This window comes from Eufriesea mexicana, unplaced genomic scaffold (genome assembly GCF_001483705.2).
Source record: "Eufriesea mexicana isolate 0111107269 unplaced genomic scaffold, ASM148370v2 scaffold1121, whole genome shotgun sequence".
Classification (NCBI taxonomy): domain Eukaryota; kingdom Metazoa; phylum Arthropoda; class Insecta; order Hymenoptera; family Apidae; genus Eufriesea; species Eufriesea mexicana.
In genome coordinates, this window is record NW_016909245.1 from 227075 (window position 1) to 247835 (window position 20761).

The following is a 20761-nucleotide window of genomic DNA, read 5'->3' on the forward strand; positions in this document are numbered from 1 at the left end:
AAATGAAATTATGAAATTGTTAATAGTTTAAACTAACACTAAATACAAAGAAGATTGTTTCAAAAATAAAATACAGAATAGTATAAATATAGTGAAGAAATATTATTACAAGAATTAAAGGAAAGATTCAATTTATTGGAATATTCAATCTTAATTTTACTTAACTTTTAAATTCACATAAAAAGGAATAGATTAGGAAATTATAATGAGGTCTTATACAGTAATCATATGCAATCTCTTCTACCGATTTAATGTCATGAAGCAACAAATCAATTTCTTTTTAATCTGTTGAAATATGTGATTTCTTTAAATTAATAGATTACGTATATTGATTTTGATAAGTGCACTAAAATCTAAAGCCATATATTGCCTCACAATAAGGTTTAAACTATCTTAATATAAATATTAATATTAATATCTGCAATACGTCTTATGTACTTAACGTACAAAGAAACTATGTAGTATGGAATTAAGTGTGCTTATACAGATGATAATTGCTACTTTTTAAAGATTGCGCAATAGTACAGCAAAAAACAGTTTTTCTATAATAATAATTTACAATTCATTTATTTCTTTATTTCTTTCATAATCTTTTTTACTTAAATTCGATATTTTATTTCATATAACAAAATTACATACGATATATGTTACACTATACGTCGTTCGTGACTATTTTTTCAGTTTCCACATGTCTGTCGGTATGGCAGTTTAAGATCTGAAAAATATTTTCCACTTTTCTATCTATAAAAATACATTTATCATTTGTCTACCGAAAGATTAGTAATGGTACAGTAATCTTTACGAAAGTCTACTGAATTATTAGAATTAATCATAATTAGTATAACAGTATTAATTAAGCTTAATAATTGCTATGTTAAGTAAAGTGAAATTTGAATGACAATAACATTAAATAGTGATTTATATTACCACTTATTATATTTTTGCTAACAAGCATAGATTAATTTTATTATTTAAATTGTTTATTTCTTAAATTTTATCAAAACGGGGGCTGAACAGTCAATCATGTCCGTCTCTCAGATGGAAAGTATCCTTTTTTTAAAGTTTTTCGTGTTGTACATATTTTTTTAAATTTAATCTACCAGAAAGTTGTCTCATTTTAAGTTTTGTTTTTATTTTATAATGATTAATTTCATTTGCATTTTGATTATATATTTTTAAAGTAAATTGTCTTTTTATAATTTTAATGAACATTACCAATTTTTGTTTTCAAATAACATTATCATATTTTTAAGGTTACTTGCAAAATATTCTTTTTATGTTATGTATCATATAAATATTTTTTTACATTTAAAAATATTCCATTAATGAACAAAGATAGAATTAATTGTTTTCCTAAATTAATATCAAGGAAATTTATTTAATCTCAAATTTGCTGTGAAAGAATTAGAAAGAAATTCAAAGAAATGCGAGAAAGAAGAAAAGGTAGAGAAAGCAAAAATAAAAAAAGCTATTCAAAAAAGCAACATGGAAGGTGCTCGTATTCATGCGGAAAATGCAATTCGTCAACGTAATCAAGCACTAAATTATTTGCGAATGAGTGCAAGAGTTGATGCAGTAGCTAGCAGAGTACAAACTGCTTTAACTACACGTAAAGTTACTCAGTCAATGGCTGGAGTAGTTAAAGCTATGGATGCAGCAATGAAATCAATGAATTTAGAAAAAATTTCAGGTAATCAAATATTTACATTTTGGTACATTGTTATACATATTATATGTATTATAGATTATTATTATTATAGAATATGTATTTAATGATTTAATTTCTTACTATGATACTATATAATATCTAAAAAATAATAAATTAATCATTTATTTATGATAATGATGATTTTTAATAATACAAATTGCAGTTAATGTATTACAATTTTAATCTTAGGTCTAATGGATAAGTTCGAAAGTCAATTTGAAGATTTGGATGTACAAAGTTCTTACATGGAAAATGCTATGTCTCAAACTACAACAACTAATGTACCACAAAATGATGTTGATAGTTTATTAAAACAAGTTGCAGATGAAGCTGGGTAAGCATTTGTCTTATAATTATTGTACATAAAATTATATAATTATAGAATAAAATTCTAAATTTTAAAGAATAATACCAAAAACCAATCATAAAACAATACAAATTTTTATTATGTATAATCTTTTCAGCTTGGAATTGAATATGGAATTGCCACCTGGACAATTCAGCAGTATAGGTACCACTACTGTCAGCCAAGAACAAGATGAACTTACACAACGGTTAGCAAGACTTCGTGAATAGTAATACAGATATAAAAACTAGTTAGAAAACAGGGACATCATGAAAAGGTTATATGCTTATCTGCTATAATTTGCAGTTAACTTTTAATTTTTTGACTGTTATAGATGCCTATAAGCGATCACTGAAAATACTTACTATGTATTATTGGTGCCTACAAACACTTGATAATCTCTTATGCAATATTATTGAAAAGTTTAGTCCATTGTCTTTTTCTTTTGATACTAACAAATTTGAAGTTAATTACAATGCAATATACTATTTATTATGCAAGAAAGTGATTTTTCTAGTTTCACATGATTCATGAATAACAACCTATTTCCACAACTGCTTAGTACTCTGTGACTATTATTACTGCAACTCAGCTGTGCACAATGACCACTTTTGAATAATCAGTACATAAAGAGTTAAAAGTAAATGCATAAGAACATTCTTTTTATTTCGAGTAAATTTGCTAAATAACAATATAGAAAAAGTAAAATAAAGTCTAATTTTTATTTTATTTAAGTGATTTAATATCAATAACTACTTTAAAGGTTTAATAAAATTTTCTTTAGTAAACGGACTTTTTTTACTATATATTTATAAATGAAATAAATTTTTAATATTTTGTTAACGTATAATTAATTTAAATAATTCTGAATAAATAATTTAATAAACTTATGTATAATAAAAAAAAATATTAGTAAAACATTAAATATTAGTATGTGATTAATTTTCCAAAATACTGTAAGCATAATAGGAGTTAATTTCTACGATATAAACAAGAATATAATTTTATATAAAGACAATATATATCAAAGAAAAGCTTTATTATTGCAATACTATTGTACATTGTAAACATATTTCATGGTGGAATAATTTAAATGTATGTACTCTAACAATAATTTGTAGTAGAAAATGCTTTGTATTATATATATATCACATGTTAAATACACAATATCATATACATTTTATTATATATTTGTTTTATAAAAATAAATTTATATAATAAATATTTTACTTTTATACTGTTAATTATAATCAAATATAAAAATTACATCCATTTATGTTGCAGTAATATCATTAACAATTTCTGAAATATAATAAGGATATTTTTCTATCCAAATCGTATCAAAAGGTTCAGCCTGTTTCAGAACTACAACTTTTTCTGCATGAAATTCTGAATATTTAAAATAAATATCAATTATAATTGGAAATTTTCTACATATATTTTAATTTATATGAAAATACAATAATAAATTAAAAAGTAATCATATCTAATATAATAACTAATTAAACTTACCTAAACAATACTTAAAGGCATATGCAGTATCAATTTTGTTATAAGTCTCTGGTGAAATTAAATCATGAAATTTTATTATTCTTCTCTCATTCCAATGAATTTCCATCAATGCTAGAAATTCTCTTTTAGTCAAGTATGTCTTTGAACTATAAGAAAAAATTTATTTTTACTAAATATTCAATTATCTATTACCAGCATACACTAGATTTCTAGAACTATAATTATGCAAAATAAGATGGATAGCTGACCAAGAAAAAGAACTGGATTTTGCTTTTTTTTCAGTAGAAGATTTTTCTAGTATTTTTTCTCTAAAAAATTAAAAATATGTATATTGTATATAATATGTTTTAAAATTGAAATTAAAGTATTCATATAAGTTAAATAGACAATAAGTTATACCCAATTTTTTCTTCAAAACTTGTGATTTCAGGAAGTTCAATCATTGTTCCTTCAAATTCTTTTGTTTCTCTTCGTGGTTTTTCATTAAGTACTTTTGTTTGAATATTTTCTGTTGGAATTATCCTGTCTAATGTTTTAGATGGATCAGTTGTCTCAATTATTGCACTTACAATTTTACTTGATAATTCCCCTGTTTGATTCTGTAATTTACTTGAATTATCTAAGCGAAGGGTTTCACCACCTATAAAATTAAAAATATAAACATGTCAACATATCTTTTATATGTTTTTATATATATTATCCTATTTGTAGTTATTTTTCATTATATTTCAATAATAGTTTGTTTATGAATTGTTTTACATATTTATATTTTATTTTTGTATTCATTTATATTTTATTACTTTATTGAAGTAAAAGATATGTACCGATTGTTTCTCCTATTTTAAAGTCAAGCACATTTTCAAATTCATTTTGAACCATTAAAGGTTTGGTAAAATATCGATTAAAAAATTTAGTTAATGTTTTCCCCCATGATTTATTAAAAATTTTCATTGAGGGTTGTCTCAGATATTCATTTGCTGATGGTTGAATAGTTATAAACTGAGGCTGTTGCTAAAAAAAAATAAAAAAATAAAAACTTTATTTATAAATAATACAAATTTCAATACGTTTAGTTAACGATTAAATTATATAAATAAATAGGATTTTGTATTTATTCTCTAGAAAACTCAGCTTATTCAATATCAAATAACTTACTTTTGTATGTACTGTAATATTTCCGATACATTTTCGCATAACGGTATCGGTCAATTTAATCTGTTTATCAAATAACTTTTTTTTTCTTCTTGGTTTTATTATTTCGTTTAATTCTATATTTCTAAAAACAGACACAGTTTTTTGCCCTAATTGAAATAGTAATTCAGGTGCAAGTATTGGTTCGGTTATCAGTGCTGATGATGATTCGATTGGAAGTGGAGGTAACTCATTTATCGAAATTATCTGTAAGGCAAAATGTATAAAATTTAATTTATACAATTTGAAGTAATATTGAAAAATAAAAAATTAAAAATGATAAAAGTTTAATATATTTTTATTTTCTTCTTTGCTCAACATACTTTACTTTTCTTTGTAGGAGTTTCTATTGGAGAATTTAAAGTTCTTTTCTTAGGTGTTGTACAAACAAGTTTTTTAGCTTGATAATCTAAAAATAATATAATAGGAAGGTAGTATTTATAACAATAATTAAAATTTATCTATAAATAAAAATAATCATGTGTACTAATTGTGAATAACCTTCAACAGCAAGTAAAGATTCACGTTGATCTTTTCCAGCAGATGCTAATCGTGTTCCTCTCTCAGTTTCAACATTCTCAATTTCAAATTTATTAATATCATTCAAAGAAATTTGCATTGATTCATCAGGAATTTTTGCCGATTCATCCCAGTGAAATCTTCGTATTTCGTTTCTAAAAAATTAGTGTAAATAATTATATAAATAGTAATAACGGTAAAAAAAAAAGATAGTAAATATACTCGTTTATCCACATTGTAATAATATATAAAGATATACTCGTTTTCTTAACCATGCTTAAAGTTATTGACATTTGAGGTATTAAAATTTGAAAATATAAAGTATAGCGAAAATATAGAAAACTAACAAGGATAATTCTTCCACTCCTGGTAATATAAATTTCTCCATTTCATGATTGGATAGTATTCCGAAATTCATTTCATCTTGCATCTATATTTGAAGAATATAATATTATATATTTAATATAATATATAGTAAATTAAAAATAAGGATTTATTGTTGTAAATAATGCACGTAAAAATTTTTTTTATTACAAATAATTCTTTCTTTTACCAAGTGTTCTATTGCAGAAGTATATGGTTCTTCTGTAATTAAATGCAAATTTGATGACATTTCTAAATTGCGGAATACCTCATTTATTGATGGTACTTCCGGTAATTCTAAAGACGTTACCACATTAAACTCATCTATATGTCTGTGAAAAACAATATTTTTTATTTTCACTATTTCTTTCATAATAGTTTGTTAAATTAATGATATACTTAAAAAATATAGAATTTTTGAAAAATATGAATATTTCAAAATTTAGGACTTTACCTGTTTATTTCAAGTAATTTCCAATTTAGTTCAAATAGGTAATCTGTGATAAAAATAAGTGAAAAATAAATTTCTTTTTAAAAATAATCAAAATATAAAGAAAAATAATTATTACTATGAAATATTATGAAATATTATTTTCAAACAGTTAAAAAATTTATGACCTTGAAAAAATTTTGTCTGGTAAAAAAGTATTCTTGTAGCACCATACATTAATTGAGAAGAAAGGTAGAGACTAAATCTGCCGTAATTTTTTCCATTTCGTATTTCAATCGTAGATAAGATATCTTCACTAAAAGTGTAATAATGAAGAAATAATTGTACATAAATAACTATTTATTCAATATATAATCAATTTTATTGTCCCAGCAATGAAATAAAGAATCAGTAATCTTTATGAGTAGAATAATACAAAATTTGAAAACATATATGCAGTTGCAAGAATAAAAAAAGGGTCTTACCAAATAAGTGTTACGTTAATCTTTTTAATCAATGCTGGTTTGCAAACTTTCTTAAACATTTTTTCACTAAATGTTGCGGCTAACCAGCATCGTGCCAATTTGCCTTTTCTTCGAAGAGAAAGTAGTTCAGATGAATAAAACATTGTAAAAACGAAGAATTAGATAACAGTTTGAGGTAAAATGCAAATTGTTATAGCACCGTTTTTTGTTTCTACTAGATTCAACACCAGCGACTATTGTTAAACAATCGATTGATCGATTTTTAATAGCGCCCGCCATCTAGGAAGTTAAATATTATGCAGATATTAATTGCTATAGTATATTTGTATAATACTATTTATATAATACTAATAAAGTCATATTCGTTCACTTTAATTTCATTTCTTACTTTCTAGAAATGTTTTTGCATAACATTCTTTATATTAAGATACAATCTAAACCAAGATATATATTTATCATTTATATTATAGTATTTATTTAATTACTATAATAAAAGCTCTAAAATTATGATTATATTTAATGCTTTAATTGTATACAATAAGAATTAAAATGTTTAAAAGTAGCGCCCTATTTCATCTATGTGCACATGATTATGCGATTGTGGAAAGTTTTATATATATGTATGCACATATGACTCATAAGATTGTGTTAACATTTAAATAATTATTTTTTACTTTAAAACATTTTTATTATCATATTTTATCTGTATATCAAAATTTAGTCTGTTTCTTTTTGGTACAATTAATGTTTTATACAAATTTGTTAAAAATAAGCAAAAATCATAATTAAAGAAATTATAGCATATACAGTAAATTTGAATCATACACTTAATTTGACCGAGTTAATACTCTCTGTCAGTTTCAGAATAACCTCTATTATACTTCTACGTAGGAGCATGAGAGATTATATCAATTTTCTTTACTTGTGACGAGGACAATCAAGCAAATATGTTTTCAAGCGGACCAAATTATACGAAATTAAAGACGCATCTACGTTTAGCAATAAATCGACTAAAGTTGCTTGAGAAAAAGAAAACTGAACTTGCTCAGAAAGCACGAAGAGAAATAGCTGATTACATTGCCGCAGGAAAAGTTGAAAGAGCGAAAATACGCGTTGAACACATCATTAGAGAAGATTATATGGTTGAAGCAATGGAATTACTCGAAATGTATTGTGATCTTTTACTTGCCCGTTTTGGACTTATTCAACAAATGAAGTAAGTGCATTACACCAGTGATTAATCATTATTTTTACTGATTAAGTTTCATTGCTCAAATTTATACAATTGTAATTTTATAAAGTAACTGATATTTTGATAATAAGAAATAGTAAAAATTAATATACAAATTTTTAATTGTGGTACTACATTGCCTATTACAGAAATTTAGATGAAGGTTTAGCAGAAGCTATTTCTACAATAATTTGGGCTGCACCCAGAATACAATCTGATGTTGAAGAAATTAAAGTAATTGCTGATATTTTAACATCAAAATATGGAAAACAATACACAGAAGCATGTAGAGAAGAAGCATTACAAACAATTTCTGAAAAATTAAAACATAAAATGAGTGTACAATCACCACCAAAGCTTCTTGTAGAGAAGTACCTTATAGAGATTGCAAAAAATTATGACGTTGAATATGAACCAGATTCACAGGTAGAAATTATGAAATAAAAGCATTAATAATATTAATATTTATTTTTATTGTAATAGTAAATATATTATAATTACAATATCACAGATAATGGCAGAAGGTCAAGATGCTTTATTGATAGATGTTGGAAATAACACAGAACGAAATAATTTAGACACAGCTTCTGGTGGTGGTATACCACAACCAGTTGGATTTATTGGTTTTCCTCAGCCTCCACTATTACCAAATCCTGCATCTAATTTAATTGTAAGTAATTTTTTCTTGTTTAACTATTTTCTTATCACATTTGCATTTAAATTATTTCCTTTAGAATTCTGAGAAAGGACCAATAGGATTTGTAACTCCACCAGGGTCTTTAGAAAGTAAAGATCAAAATGTTCTTTATAATCCAACTAATGTGTTGTACAATATTCCTTTAGATAACGCCAACGGAAATAAACCTGTGAGTAATATAACATAAATCTTATTAATTAAGTTTCATGATGATTAATGAATTCTTCTGTATCAAGGAAAATGATCTGCCTCCACCATATGGAGCGTTTCCTCCTGATTTAAATAAACAGGTAATTCCATAACAAAGCAATTACAATCAATAAATACATAAAGAAAAATCAATAATATTAAGACTAATTTTATTAAATTTGTTAATATTTTATTTTTACTTCTAATTTTCCAATTGTTTTATTATTATTTATTATAGGTTTATTATTGATTTATTGTTATTTATTATTATAATTTTACAATATGTTATATATATTTATTACGTGTATAATATGTTCATATATGATTTTTTATTACAGTCTGACCAGAAACCGAAACCTCAACCACGTTCGAAAATGCCGATGAATGATTTTCAGCTTCCAGATTTGCCAGCTGTGCCTTCGGAGAATGATTTACCCTCAAATAATATGTTTACTGACAAAGACATTGATTTTGATGATTTAATGAAGCGTTTTGAAGATCTAAAAAAGAAAAAATAATTTGTTGTTTGTGTTAAAATGACATAAATATGTATATGTTCAAATTACAAATATATATGTGTAATACAGCAAATGCTGGTATAACTACAAGTAAGTACTATAATTTCAATGTTATACAATATCATAAAATTGAATTAATTCTTTATTGCCATATAACAATGAAAATTGCAGAACATAATAACATAAAAAAAGTATTATTTGCGATATTTTTTTAATTAAAACAAAACCTTATATATAAATTTAATTTCAAAAGTTATATCAATATTATAAAAATATTAACGCTTTAATATACTTAAGTAATTAAAATTCATCAGTTTGAGATTTTGCTTAATATGCATTTAAATATTTAATATGCAATTAAATGTTTACGAAAAAAATCGCATGAAAAAATTTGTAATTGTAAACATACATTCTATTGTAAATTTATTTCGGTCATAATTTGTTGTTTTATCGTTTTACAACGTAAAACGATATTTTTTTGAGTATAATACTATAATATTACTATATGTATTATAGTTACAATTGAAACATTATGAAAAAATTACATTAAAGAAACATCGTGTAACATTTTAACATTATTCAGCAATGCTATGATATTTCATAGATATGAATTACAATATTTTGACAGTTTAATAAAATTTCAAATATGACATTTAATATAGTTGATTGGTATCATATCTATACTTAGAAACACCTTGTACACGTGAAGTGTGAAAATACTCCGAAGTAAGATGAGACTAAATCTGTATAAAAAAATAATAATGTTCTTCTGCAACTTGTGGCAGTTGACATAACCAAGGTGCTTTTATTAAATTGTAGTGATAATTTGAATAACTTAGATACTTAAAATTATGCCATTACAAACTCTTTTTGCAAAAGTATAAGGAATAAGCAAGATATTGAATGTAAGTTGTTAATGGTATTTTATGCAACTTTGGTCAATGGATTATATGCTAAGATATACTAAATATTATCATTAATAAATAGTAATATCAAAAGAAACAAAATTTGAAATAGTATTTGTAAATATTATAAATAAATAACAATATAATTGTTTTAACGATAATAAGATTATTCTCATATTATTATTTTGCAGTATTGTAATTCAAATGTTATAAGACACTCTTTGTTAAATAATAATCCACAAAAGTTAATGTTTGTAGGCACTGTGATAAAATATTTACAAATTTTTTTTAATTGCTTCTGCTATTTTGTATGCATAAATAAATATATACGAATATAATATTATCATATATATATTATTTTATTACTTTTAAAATAGACACGATGAAACTGTGGTTGTTTTAATTCTCCCAGTCTTCACATTTCTGAAATAAAATGTGTTTATTTAAAAAGAATTATTTTTAATAAAATTAAATATGAATTAATTTAAAATATTTACTTGCTGTCCCTTTTCAGCCAAACATATTAATAAATTTTGTGAGAATTCACACTTTTCTTGTTTGTTTGATTCTAGATAATGAAAACATTCTATAATTGATTCTTCAATAAAGTCTTTCAATTCCAAATCTTGAATATTTCGAGTCATTAATGGAATTACTAATTCTTTTTTTGGAAATCCTTTTTGGTCTACCTATTGTTTATCAAGTAGTGATAATTATATAAATAAAATATAATGGTTCTTTATTTTAATTTTTAAATTAAGTCCAGTGGTACTTACAGCATTTAATTCATTGAAAAAACATTGTATAATACACTGCAGTAAATTAAAGTATTAAATTAAAAAATTAACGTAAAATCGTGCAGATAAATTACGATATATTTATATAAAATAAAATTCGTGATTCTTACAGCTTGTTCTTGATTAGTATTATTGTTAAAATATATATTTCCGTTATTCGTATCTCCATTACTAAAACCACTTTTTCTATTGCGTGAATCTCTAGAATTCCACGAAGTTCGATTGTTGATTTTACGAATATGTTTTACATTTCGAAAATTTCTATTTTCCTTAATTGAGTGATCGGATGAATAAATATTCATACCACCATTCTTATTAAAATTTCTATACCCACAAGTAAATTAATTAAAACGTATGAATAATTCCAACACAAGATAAATATAATATTTTATATGTAACTCGAAAACCTCTATAAAACTTTCTGCTCAATCGCGTAAAACTATGAAATATAAATTCCTTTTAACCCAAACTATTGGCCATATGTTTAGGTATGTTATTTTATCTCTGCAATTCGAACTCAAAATAATCTGATTATTCAAGTTAAAGTTAATTATGTGCAGTTAAGGGTAGCAATATACATATGTAGTGAATTAGTGAGATCGTAAAATCAGCTAGACATTAAGGTTTATATCTATGTTCGAAGACCGAAATATGTAAATTAAAATTTCTCAGGAGAGATAATTCGGGCGTTGATTAAGAACGTATAATATTAATACAAAATAAAACTTATTTGCAAATAATCCTCTTACAAGTTTGCATGTTGAATTTTTATTGGTTAAACTTCCTTTACTCGAAAATTTTGATAAATTGAAATTTCTATAATTCAAAGATTTTAGCTTTTCTTTTGAGGTTCGAATTTTGAAAGTTCAACTATATAATTAATAATTTTCATCTAAACAAAGCATTTTCAATGATCTCATTATGAATTACTTATTATTTAAATCGTACCTATATCTTTGATTGTTTGTAGACTGATTATATGAAGGTCTATCATTCTTTCGGTAATAGAAACTTGTATCATACACATCTTCAGGATTAGAGTTATTTTCCGAACTATCATCTTCCATAGATATAGAATCTTCTGCATTAACTGCTTTTAAATCGGCATAACGATTTCTGCAAGTTTTTAGTACTTTTTGAAATTGCACATCCATTTGCTGATTTTCAGAACGACATTTTAGAGACTGAAAAAAAATATTTTTTTTTTTATTTTAAATGCTAAAAATCTTTCATGTTATTATGATATTACAACTTTATAATCTTAAATTTTATTTTAATTTTAAATAGAACTATGTTTTATATAGTGAATAATAACAAAGAAAGAAAAATATTTTTTATTTTTAAAATTAACTTACGACTGCTTCGTGAAGAAAAAATAAAGTGATGCAATACAGGGTAAACAAAATCAAATTTTTCATGTTACACACTATCAACATTACTTCAAATGAATTTATAAATATTGAAAGCAGGTTCGCTTCCAGTCTAATATATAAATGAAATTAACAGGAAAACATAATGACGATAATTGCATGTCATTCCATCTTTGAAAAGAATTTGAATTCTGTGATGTTTCGGTGACATGACATATCCTGAATTATTCACTTCCGCTTAAACATGAATTGTGTAATTTAACTGAAGTAAATATCATAATTTTTATTGTCTTCTCAGAACTCTTTTTATAGTCAGGAAAACGTATTTCATAACTTTGGATAATACAGATATGTTTAGAGTATGTAGAATAAAACACAAATTACATTTATTTATTTTTTGTATATTAAAATGTAATACACAAGCATATATAATGTAGAAATAAAATAATTTTGAAGATAATGTAAAATATTTTAATATCATCTGAAACATCGAATAATGTCAATTGTAAGCGTAAAAGAAAATTGGAGGGGAGAATAAAAGAGAGAGGAAATAGGAAAGTGATCGAGAGACAAAAACAAGGTGTAAGACTGGACAATTTTAATATAGAATTGTCATTCTTCTGCGTTGGAAATACAAAATGTATATTAAGCTTCTTGTAAGTAAAAGTTTTAACTTACCGGAATTTATAAAATAATTTAGTTATTTAATTTTTAATGGTCCAATTTAAAAGTCATCTCTAGATTACTAAAGTTATTCTATTTTTATCTTCTTTTTAATTAATACAAATTTTTAATAACAAATGATAATATCTTTAAAATTATCGAAGAAATATTAAGAATTTTCTAATTACGTAATTACTCTAATTATGTTTTTTTTTTAAGTTTCACATTTTATTTAAGTCTTTCAAATTTCAGAACTTTTTTAAAGTTACACAATTTTTATTATAATCACATTGATATAATACAAACTTTTTCATTGAAATTTGTATAACAAAGTAACAATAATTGAAATAAGCTAAAGTAATAAAAATAGATTATGATTACATTTCATTACGAAAGAGCAATGAACTACAAAAAGGCGTAAAAACGGGACAAATAAATGTTGCATTCGTATTCCAATTTAATTTCATAACTTTTAGTCTTATAACTCAAAAATTAAATTAATTGAATCATTAAACATATTTAAAACCATGATCTGAAAATTCATAAATTTCATTAAAATTTATTAAAAGATGATATGAAAAAGTTTTTTTACTTTTTATCTTGTCTATATATGTATTTTTTTTATAAATTTATATAGTTTTTCACAAATGCAGTTCTTACGTTCGGAACAAATATTCCACTGGTCAGCAATCATCGATTGTATGAACAAGATCGGCAATTATCGTCAAATAGCAAATATGATACGAAACTAATAATGAGAAAAGATAATGATCAATTACGTCCACAAAAATCAAAAGAAATTGAATCCATAATGGATAATTATATGGGCATAACGAAAGAAGAAAATGTAGAACCTTTGAAGTTATTAGAAGATACAGATCGAATACAATTTCGCATAGAAGGTCATGAAGGACCTCAAACATATATTTTTGGTTTTGATACTGGATATGGGTAAATGCTTCAATCTCAAGATCGAATTTTATTTACGATTAAATTAAGTAAAATTAATTTATTTGAAGTAAATTAATGACTTAATTTTATTCTATTTACGCTATTGATATATAATATAAACTACTATAAATAAAAATAAATGATGTAATTACTAGCCGATAAAAATTTTACTTACCATCAATAAAAATTGGATTTATTTATTACAAACGCTTAATCTGGAATACATATACATTCTTATAAAACATTATATATTCCTAGAGATATTTAATTAATAATACATCATACATTTTTTTCAGAAAGAATAGACAATTTAGATTAGAAGAAAGGCATCAAGATGGTACAATAAAAGGACAATATGGTTATTATGATGCAAAAGGAAAATTAAGGAAAATTCGATATGTTGCTAGACCTTCTGAAGGATATACTGAAATACACCATGAAAGTAATGTACAAAATATAGAAAAATAACCAAAAATCACCTTTCTTTACTTAAATATTTTATATTTTGAAATTTATACTTTATTACATAAAAATAAATAAAATATTTACTAATTTAAATAACCTTTTTATTAAAAATTATATTAAATAAACTCAGTAAATGATATTGGAAAATTTAAACAAATTATTTCTTTAATTTTATATATACAATGAACCTTAAAAAACTAATTTATAATTGACTTAAAAAAAAAAAACAATTTGTAAGTTTAAATCATTTATTTAACAATAACAACAGTTATACAAGAAAAGTAAAAACCAAAGTTAAACACAAATTTGAATACACTAATAAGAAGAAGATTGATAAAAAACACATGTCTCCATATATATATTCATATACATACATGTATATTTCTATATATGTCACAATCAGATCCCAAAATTTATCACTACCCCATCTAAGTAGTAAAAACTAGCTATATCAAAAATTTTTCGTAAATATTAGTATTTACTATTTAATTCTAAAAATACCCAGATGTGTTTGACAATATCTATATTATTTAAAAATTTTTCAATTAATACTCATTCTGACTAGTTTAAATTATCATTAATATCATTGAAATACCTTCATTATTAAAACCCATTTTCTAGTAGAACAAAATACTATCTTTGAATTAGTCGAAGCTTGAAATACATTTCTTCCAATAAGAATTAGTTTTAATTAATAATATACAGCTAATTCTAGAATTAATTAGTCAAAACTAATATCGACAAAAGAAATTTGTTAGAACTAGTATTGAGTATGAGATCAAAGTTTGACAAATTTCAAAATTTAACTGTAATATATACATAACATTACAATTGTAATATAGTTCCATTTCCAAAAAAATTTGAATAAAAATATTAAGGTAAACTATATACCTTTAAGAAATTTTTATAACAATATGTAATTAAATTTGTGCATAATTGAACAATTATTTGTATAAAAGATACATTGTTTTAAACTAAATAAATAGGTCTAAACCAATATTTTAAAAACTTAATTTCTTTTGGAATGTATTACATTAACTTATATTACTTAAAAATTTGTATCTCATTAGAATATTTATTTTTGAAAATTAATAGAACATGTTTATATTATCTTTCTCAATATTTTTCGATTTAAAGATATATTTTAGGAAAGTTACTACACTCATTACTAATATAATTATTGAAATAAAAATTTTTAATTTTTTAAAATATTTGAATATTTTTTATTACAGATATCACTTTTTTGAAAGAAGAACTTAATCCAAATTTATAATATTTGTAAAACTGATAACTTGTTATGGTCAATTATTTAATGTAATTAAGAATTGTATACGACTCATTTACTTTTGTAAGTCAGAATAAACACATTTCTTACAGTGATTTGCTTGATGAAAATCTCGTGGAATACATCACGAAAATAATTTTACAAATATTCATTTAACTTTAATAATGTTGTAACTTTTGCATATTGCATTTTTGTTATTACTTCCTTATTTCTTTTTTATTTCGATTTTTTATCATTAATTCCATATGATGAACTATGACTTATTTTTGTCATTTTTATCATTTGACACATAAATAGATAAACTGAAATTTTTAAAACAAATATTAATATAATATTAATGTAATAGTATAAATTAATATAATATAAAATATAAATATTAATTTAAAAAATACCCGTAATAAACCATATATTATGCTGAAATACTTACATAGGAAGATAATACCCACACCAATTGAAAAATAAACAGCTGATGCAGGCAGGAAGAAAAGATTGATTAAATAATAAATCATTGGTACTAAAACTATCACTGCCCAGCAAACTGTATTAACCAATGAATAATATCTTCTCTTTAATATAATCTTATCTACTTTAGCTACCCCACTAGTTGCAAAAAAGTCACCCGTTTCATGGAAACTTTCTGCTAAACGATCCTAAAGAAAATAAGAAATAAGAACAATTTCGTTATTCATTTTACTAATTTTAAATAAAATCGCACTTTTTCTTCATAAAGTTTATGTAACCATTCTGCAGCACCCTTTTCATCTTTAGGTACTTTTTCTACTGGAATCCTGTTGATATGCATATAGGCCACAACTGGTTTCCCATATAATATACTTGTTATTGTTGGTTTATTAGGAGAGTCTGCCTTAAATTCTATTTGTATATCATAAATGGCACGAATTTTAGGTTCCAAGTGTAGTACACTTTCTGCAAAACCTTTTGTTCGTGGTATTAAGTGATATTTTAATATTGGCAGACCACTTTTTTTGGCAAACTTTTGACTAGCTTCTAATTTTTCTGGTGTGAGTCGTGTTCCCTCAGCAAATAAAACTAACTGTGAATGTTATTTCAAACAAACTAGTAATTTAAACATAACTTATATAAAACAAAAAGCTATAAAATTCAGTTGAAGATATACTAAAATGTGATTTAATTGCTATTTAAGAATAAAAATGACAATCAAATAATTAAAGTTAAATATATAATGTAAAAATTCTAATTACCCATGCACCTGTATAATTTGAAATTTCTTTAATTTGAGAACCAATTGTATTTTTGTCTTGCTCCCAATTTCTTTCCAAGAATAAACAATCAGCAAATTTCCATGACCAACCTAATGTTGGAATATAGCGTATTTCTTTTTTTACATATGCTTTGGTATTCTACAACATGTAAAATTTATTGTTATTAAGATACAATTATAATTAATTTCTAATTTACTTTTTATATAAAATTATTTATAATTTATGTATGTAACTAACACCAAGTATTCCAAGACGTTCACATAGCAACCATCCCATAACCCAATCTAGTTCATAAGAATGGTTCATTATTACAAATGCAGGTTCTTTCGCAAAATATTTTTCAAAAGTCTCTTTATCTACATAGATTATAATATCTGATCCAGACCACCACTCTGCCAAAAATACCAATTCTGAAAACATAATTTCATTTTTACAAGATTAATATTGCAACTAGTTTCAAACTACTTCCAAAAAATAATACATTACAATGAAATAAATTAAATTGAAGTAAAAGTCGAATCTTAAAATGACATATTTAAAATGACTTACGACAATGAAGACTATAGCAGAGATAATAAATAATCTTGCGATAAAAATATCTGAAAAAGGGTCTAAGGCCAAAGTACAAAAGACACTGGCTAAAATTAATTATCAAACCCGATGTAAAAAAAATTATAGCCAATATCATATGAATCATAGTCGATTGCTTCAACACTGACACCAATCCCATTTTTCACAATTTTTTGTATGTGCGTTTCATAAATATAAAAAATTCATATGTACATATATATATACACATATATATACATATCATATATATCTCTTGGAGATCTTCAACTTTGATATCTATAACAGAAAACTTAAAAATATAATACAAACTTACATACTGACAATAATTTAGTTTTGATTAATAACATAAAATAAAATATGTATCCATAGTACAAAAAATTAAGTTGCTTTCTCATATAGACATAATAATATATTAACTACATAAACATTATTTAAAAAATTCTTCATTTATTTATATACGAAGAAAAACCTTAAAAAATAAAATTCAAAAATTTATACAATTTATTGTTATTAATTCACTACTTGTTATGTAACAAATGTCAATGGTTATTGAAACAAACGCTATTTTCTTAAATGTACTTCCTTGTTTTCATTTACATTCATGTATAATTTTTTGAATATACCGTACAACCATATCTTATTAAGACAGAAAACTTATATTGGCAAAAATTATCGAATAAAAAGTAATATGAAAATCTTCAAGAAATTATCGTTATGAATAAAATTATATAATTCTACTATTAGAAAAAAATATATGTAAGATGTCAATTACCATTTCGTTATAAAAATATTAATGAGTAAGCAGTACAATTATCGAATAAATTTGGAATACCAAATAGCATGTGGCAAAATAAAAAATACTAGTTGGAAATAGAATATAGTTAATGAAGAAATACATTGTTACATTTAAGGAAAAAACTTTAATTTCAAAACTAGAAAATATAAAACATTTTAAAGATTTTTCATAACTTTACTTACTTGACTTAAATCATTTCTAAAACCTCAAAGCAACCACATCTCATATGTAAAGTGTCCAAAGATAGTAATGATAGAAGAATAAAATTGCTAGAAAGAGAATTTATACTTGTGCAACCATTAATAGAGAGAAATTAGGAGACACTGATTGGTTAACATTGATCAAAAAACATCAGTTTTTGCTCATTAGAAAATGAATATTATGAATAATAATCAAGCGAGTGTATATAAAAAATTCTCAATAGGAAAAATTAAATAAAAATCTAAATATGAATGATTAGCTTGTCACTGTTTTTTAGTTTAAAAAAACTAATTGCAAATTACATTATATAATATGCAATATTACTAGAATACTACATGCCAGTTAAATATAACTCTAGCCTGAATATATATTATCTAGAAACAATTCTACTTCTTTAAGACGGTATTATTACAAAGAAAGTAAAATTTGAATTTATTTCCATCGATAGAGTTTATTGTGAATTTATAAAAAATATAAGCAAATAAAATATTAACACTAATTAATTAATATATAATACTAATATATTTTTTTTTTTCAAATAAATTGACCTAATCAGAATTGGTATTTAAATATTTATTAATTGTGTTTAAAAATTAATTATTTAGATCATAATATTTTTTAGAAAATAACTTTTATATTATAAAGAAAAATAAAATCCCTATACGATTTAAAATATATGAAAATCACAGCTTCAATACAAAAAATATTTATTAAAATTAAAATTTCAACTTGCATACTATTTTTTAGTAATTAAAACTTTTATAAAAATAATAATCTTATCTTATTTAAAAATTAAAAAATATATACAATAACTATTTCTAACAATTGTGTATATTATACAGGATGTGTCTGTATAACGTGTATAAACGGGCAGGAAGTGGTTCCTTATGAAAAAATAAGAAAAATATACAGAATAAAATTTTTTCATTTTCGGTTTAATTCTTGAAATAATCGAGTTTAACAATCCACTTTTTATTGCATTTTCTTGAAGTTTACAATACGATTCACTAAGCGACGTATGTTTACAGGATAAATAATATATTGCCTTGTAGATAATATATAAACTGATTGCCTTGTTCTTTTATAAATAGCTGTGTTCGTTTAATTGTTACTTAATTACATAATTAGCTAATATTTTTGCTTCACACAACAATAGAAGAATCTTATGTACATTTTCTACGCGAAGAATTATTAAAATTATTAAATGACGTGCCTTATGCTATGAGACAACATATAATTTTTTAACATGATGATGCTCTATCACACTTTACCTGAAGAATAAAAAACTTTTTGCATCAGAATTATTAATGTAGTAATAAAAATATCCAAAGTCGAGACAAATTAACAGAATGAAATCTTGAAGGATGAACACGCGTTATCTAAAGTTTATGCATAATTAGATAAGGATAGTTATGTATGTGCGAGAGAAACAATCAGTTTCAGCAATTTTGCAATTAATAATAAAATAATAAACATAATAAAATCTATTTTTTATTCTGTTCAAAATGCAATAATTTGTTAATATCATGTAAATATTATAACAAATATATTGTTTATTCTGTAGACATACCTCGTTTTATGAATCGTATCGTAAGCTGCAAGGAAGAACAATAAGAAATGGATATTAAATAAGGATATAAAAAAATTGTATTCTTTATATTCTTATTTTTTCATAAAGAACCACTCCTCAACCGCTTGTATATGTTATTCAGACGCACCCTGTATAATAAATGCTAGGTAATTTTTATTTGTATTAAGTTGATAGCATTGTATTATCTATTGGCCAATCAGCGCTAGTCTTGACACGCCCCTTGAATATTCGTTTTCGGTGACTGAATGCGGGTCAGAGGGTAAACAATTTCGATAAATTTTTCATTGATTTTGTAATTTTTATTAATTAATGCTCTGAAAAGCATTTATAAAATTGTCTAACCACTTAAAATGGTGAGTTTAATATTTTTATTCAATAATTAGAACGTTATATTTCTTTGTCAATGATGTTATTCAAAATCAGTGTTAAAATCTTGGTAGTTTTCAGTATGATATAATCTAACTTTATCAAATTTTTTCTTTAGAATTAAATTTTTGCTAAACTATTGATAAAGAAAATGGTTGTTTCTTTATACAATACTAATATGTTCTAAAATTTTTATCTAACCTCAAATAAAATAAACGTCAAAATGGCGCCACTCACTTACATACGTGGAAATTTTAATTATTTGAGCCTTTGCAAAAAAATTTCAATTTATTTATATTTTTTCTTATACTTCTTAACGTATATAACTTTTTATTAATTTATTTATATAAGTATTTAATCATATTGCA

General features: G+C 23.7%; 6 protein-coding genes and 1 long non-coding RNA gene across 7 annotated transcripts in view; 4 read left to right on the plus strand and 3 right to left on the minus strand.

Moving 5' to 3' along the window:
- The first annotated feature begins 948 nt into the window (after positions 1–948).
- Positions 949–2657, plus strand: Chmp1 (charged multivesicular body protein 1). The gene is made up of 4 exons (XM_017900164.1): positions 949–1045; positions 1370–1690; positions 1898–2042; positions 2173–2657. Exons 1-4 carry the CDS (start codon positions 1024–1026, stop codon positions 2282–2284), a joined length of 600 nt encoding a protein of 199 aa, XP_017755653.1. The 5' UTR covers positions 949–1023; the 3' UTR covers positions 2285–2657.
- Positions 2658–4896: 2239 nt separating this feature from the next.
- LOC108547598 (uncharacterized) lies at positions 4897–5331 on the minus strand. Its single transcript, XR_001890216.1, has 3 exons — positions 5259–5331; positions 5081–5166; positions 4897–4964 (listed from the first exon to the last, which is right to left on the minus strand). It is a non-coding gene; the product is annotated as an uncharacterized LOC108547598 (long non-coding RNA).
- A 1964-nt stretch (positions 5332–7295) lies between these two features.
- On the plus strand, positions 7296–9189 carry Ist1 (increased sodium tolerance 1-like protein). The gene is made up of 6 exons (XM_017900185.1): positions 7296–7770; positions 7935–8211; positions 8297–8455; positions 8520–8651; positions 8719–8772; positions 9010–9189. The coding sequence occupies exons 1-6, from the start codon at positions 7502–7504 to the stop codon at positions 9187–9189; spliced, it is 1071 nt and encodes a 356-aa protein (XP_017755674.1). The 5' UTR covers positions 7296–7501.
- Positions 9108–12309, minus strand: Obp59a (Odorant-binding protein 59a). The gene is made up of 7 exons (XM_017900187.1): positions 12247–12309; positions 11840–12075; positions 11002–11215; positions 10871–10906; positions 10592–10783; positions 10461–10517; positions 9108–9171 (listed from the first exon to the last, which is right to left on the minus strand). Exons 1-6 carry the CDS (start codon positions 12307–12309, stop codon positions 10494–10496), a joined length of 765 nt encoding a protein of 254 aa, XP_017755676.1. The 3' UTR covers positions 9108–9171; positions 10461–10493.
- A 1369-nt stretch (positions 12310–13678) lies between these two features.
- On the plus strand, positions 13679–14343 carry LOC108547525 (uncharacterized). The gene is made up of 2 exons (XM_017900093.1): positions 13679–13875; positions 14172–14343. Exons 1-2 carry the CDS (start codon positions 13679–13681, stop codon positions 14341–14343), a joined length of 369 nt encoding a protein of 122 aa, XP_017755582.1.
- Positions 14344–15671: 1328 nt separating this feature from the next.
- Positions 15672–18480, minus strand: LOC108547600 (1-acyl-sn-glycerol-3-phosphate acyltransferase gamma). Its single transcript, XM_017900184.1, has 7 exons — positions 18418–18480; positions 17419–17715; positions 17107–17279; positions 16849–17007; positions 16341–16679; positions 16053–16275; positions 15672–15927 (listed from the first exon to the last, which is right to left on the minus strand). The coding sequence occupies exons 2-7, from the start codon at positions 17597–17599 to the stop codon at positions 15842–15844; spliced, it is 1161 nt and encodes a 386-aa protein (XP_017755673.1). The 5' UTR covers positions 17600–17715; positions 18418–18480; the 3' UTR covers positions 15672–15841.
- Positions 18481–20230: 1750 nt separating this feature from the next.
- The window catches only part of cpb (F-actin-capping protein subunit beta), a 3210-nt gene continuing 2679 nt past the window's right edge, over positions 20231–20761 (plus strand). Inside the window, exon 1 of the mRNA XM_017900186.1 lies at positions 20231–20380. Coding sequence (XP_017755675.1) covers positions 20378–20380 — 3 coding nt within the window. The 5' untranslated portion in view covers positions 20231–20377. The remainder of the gene's footprint in view (positions 20381–20761) is intronic.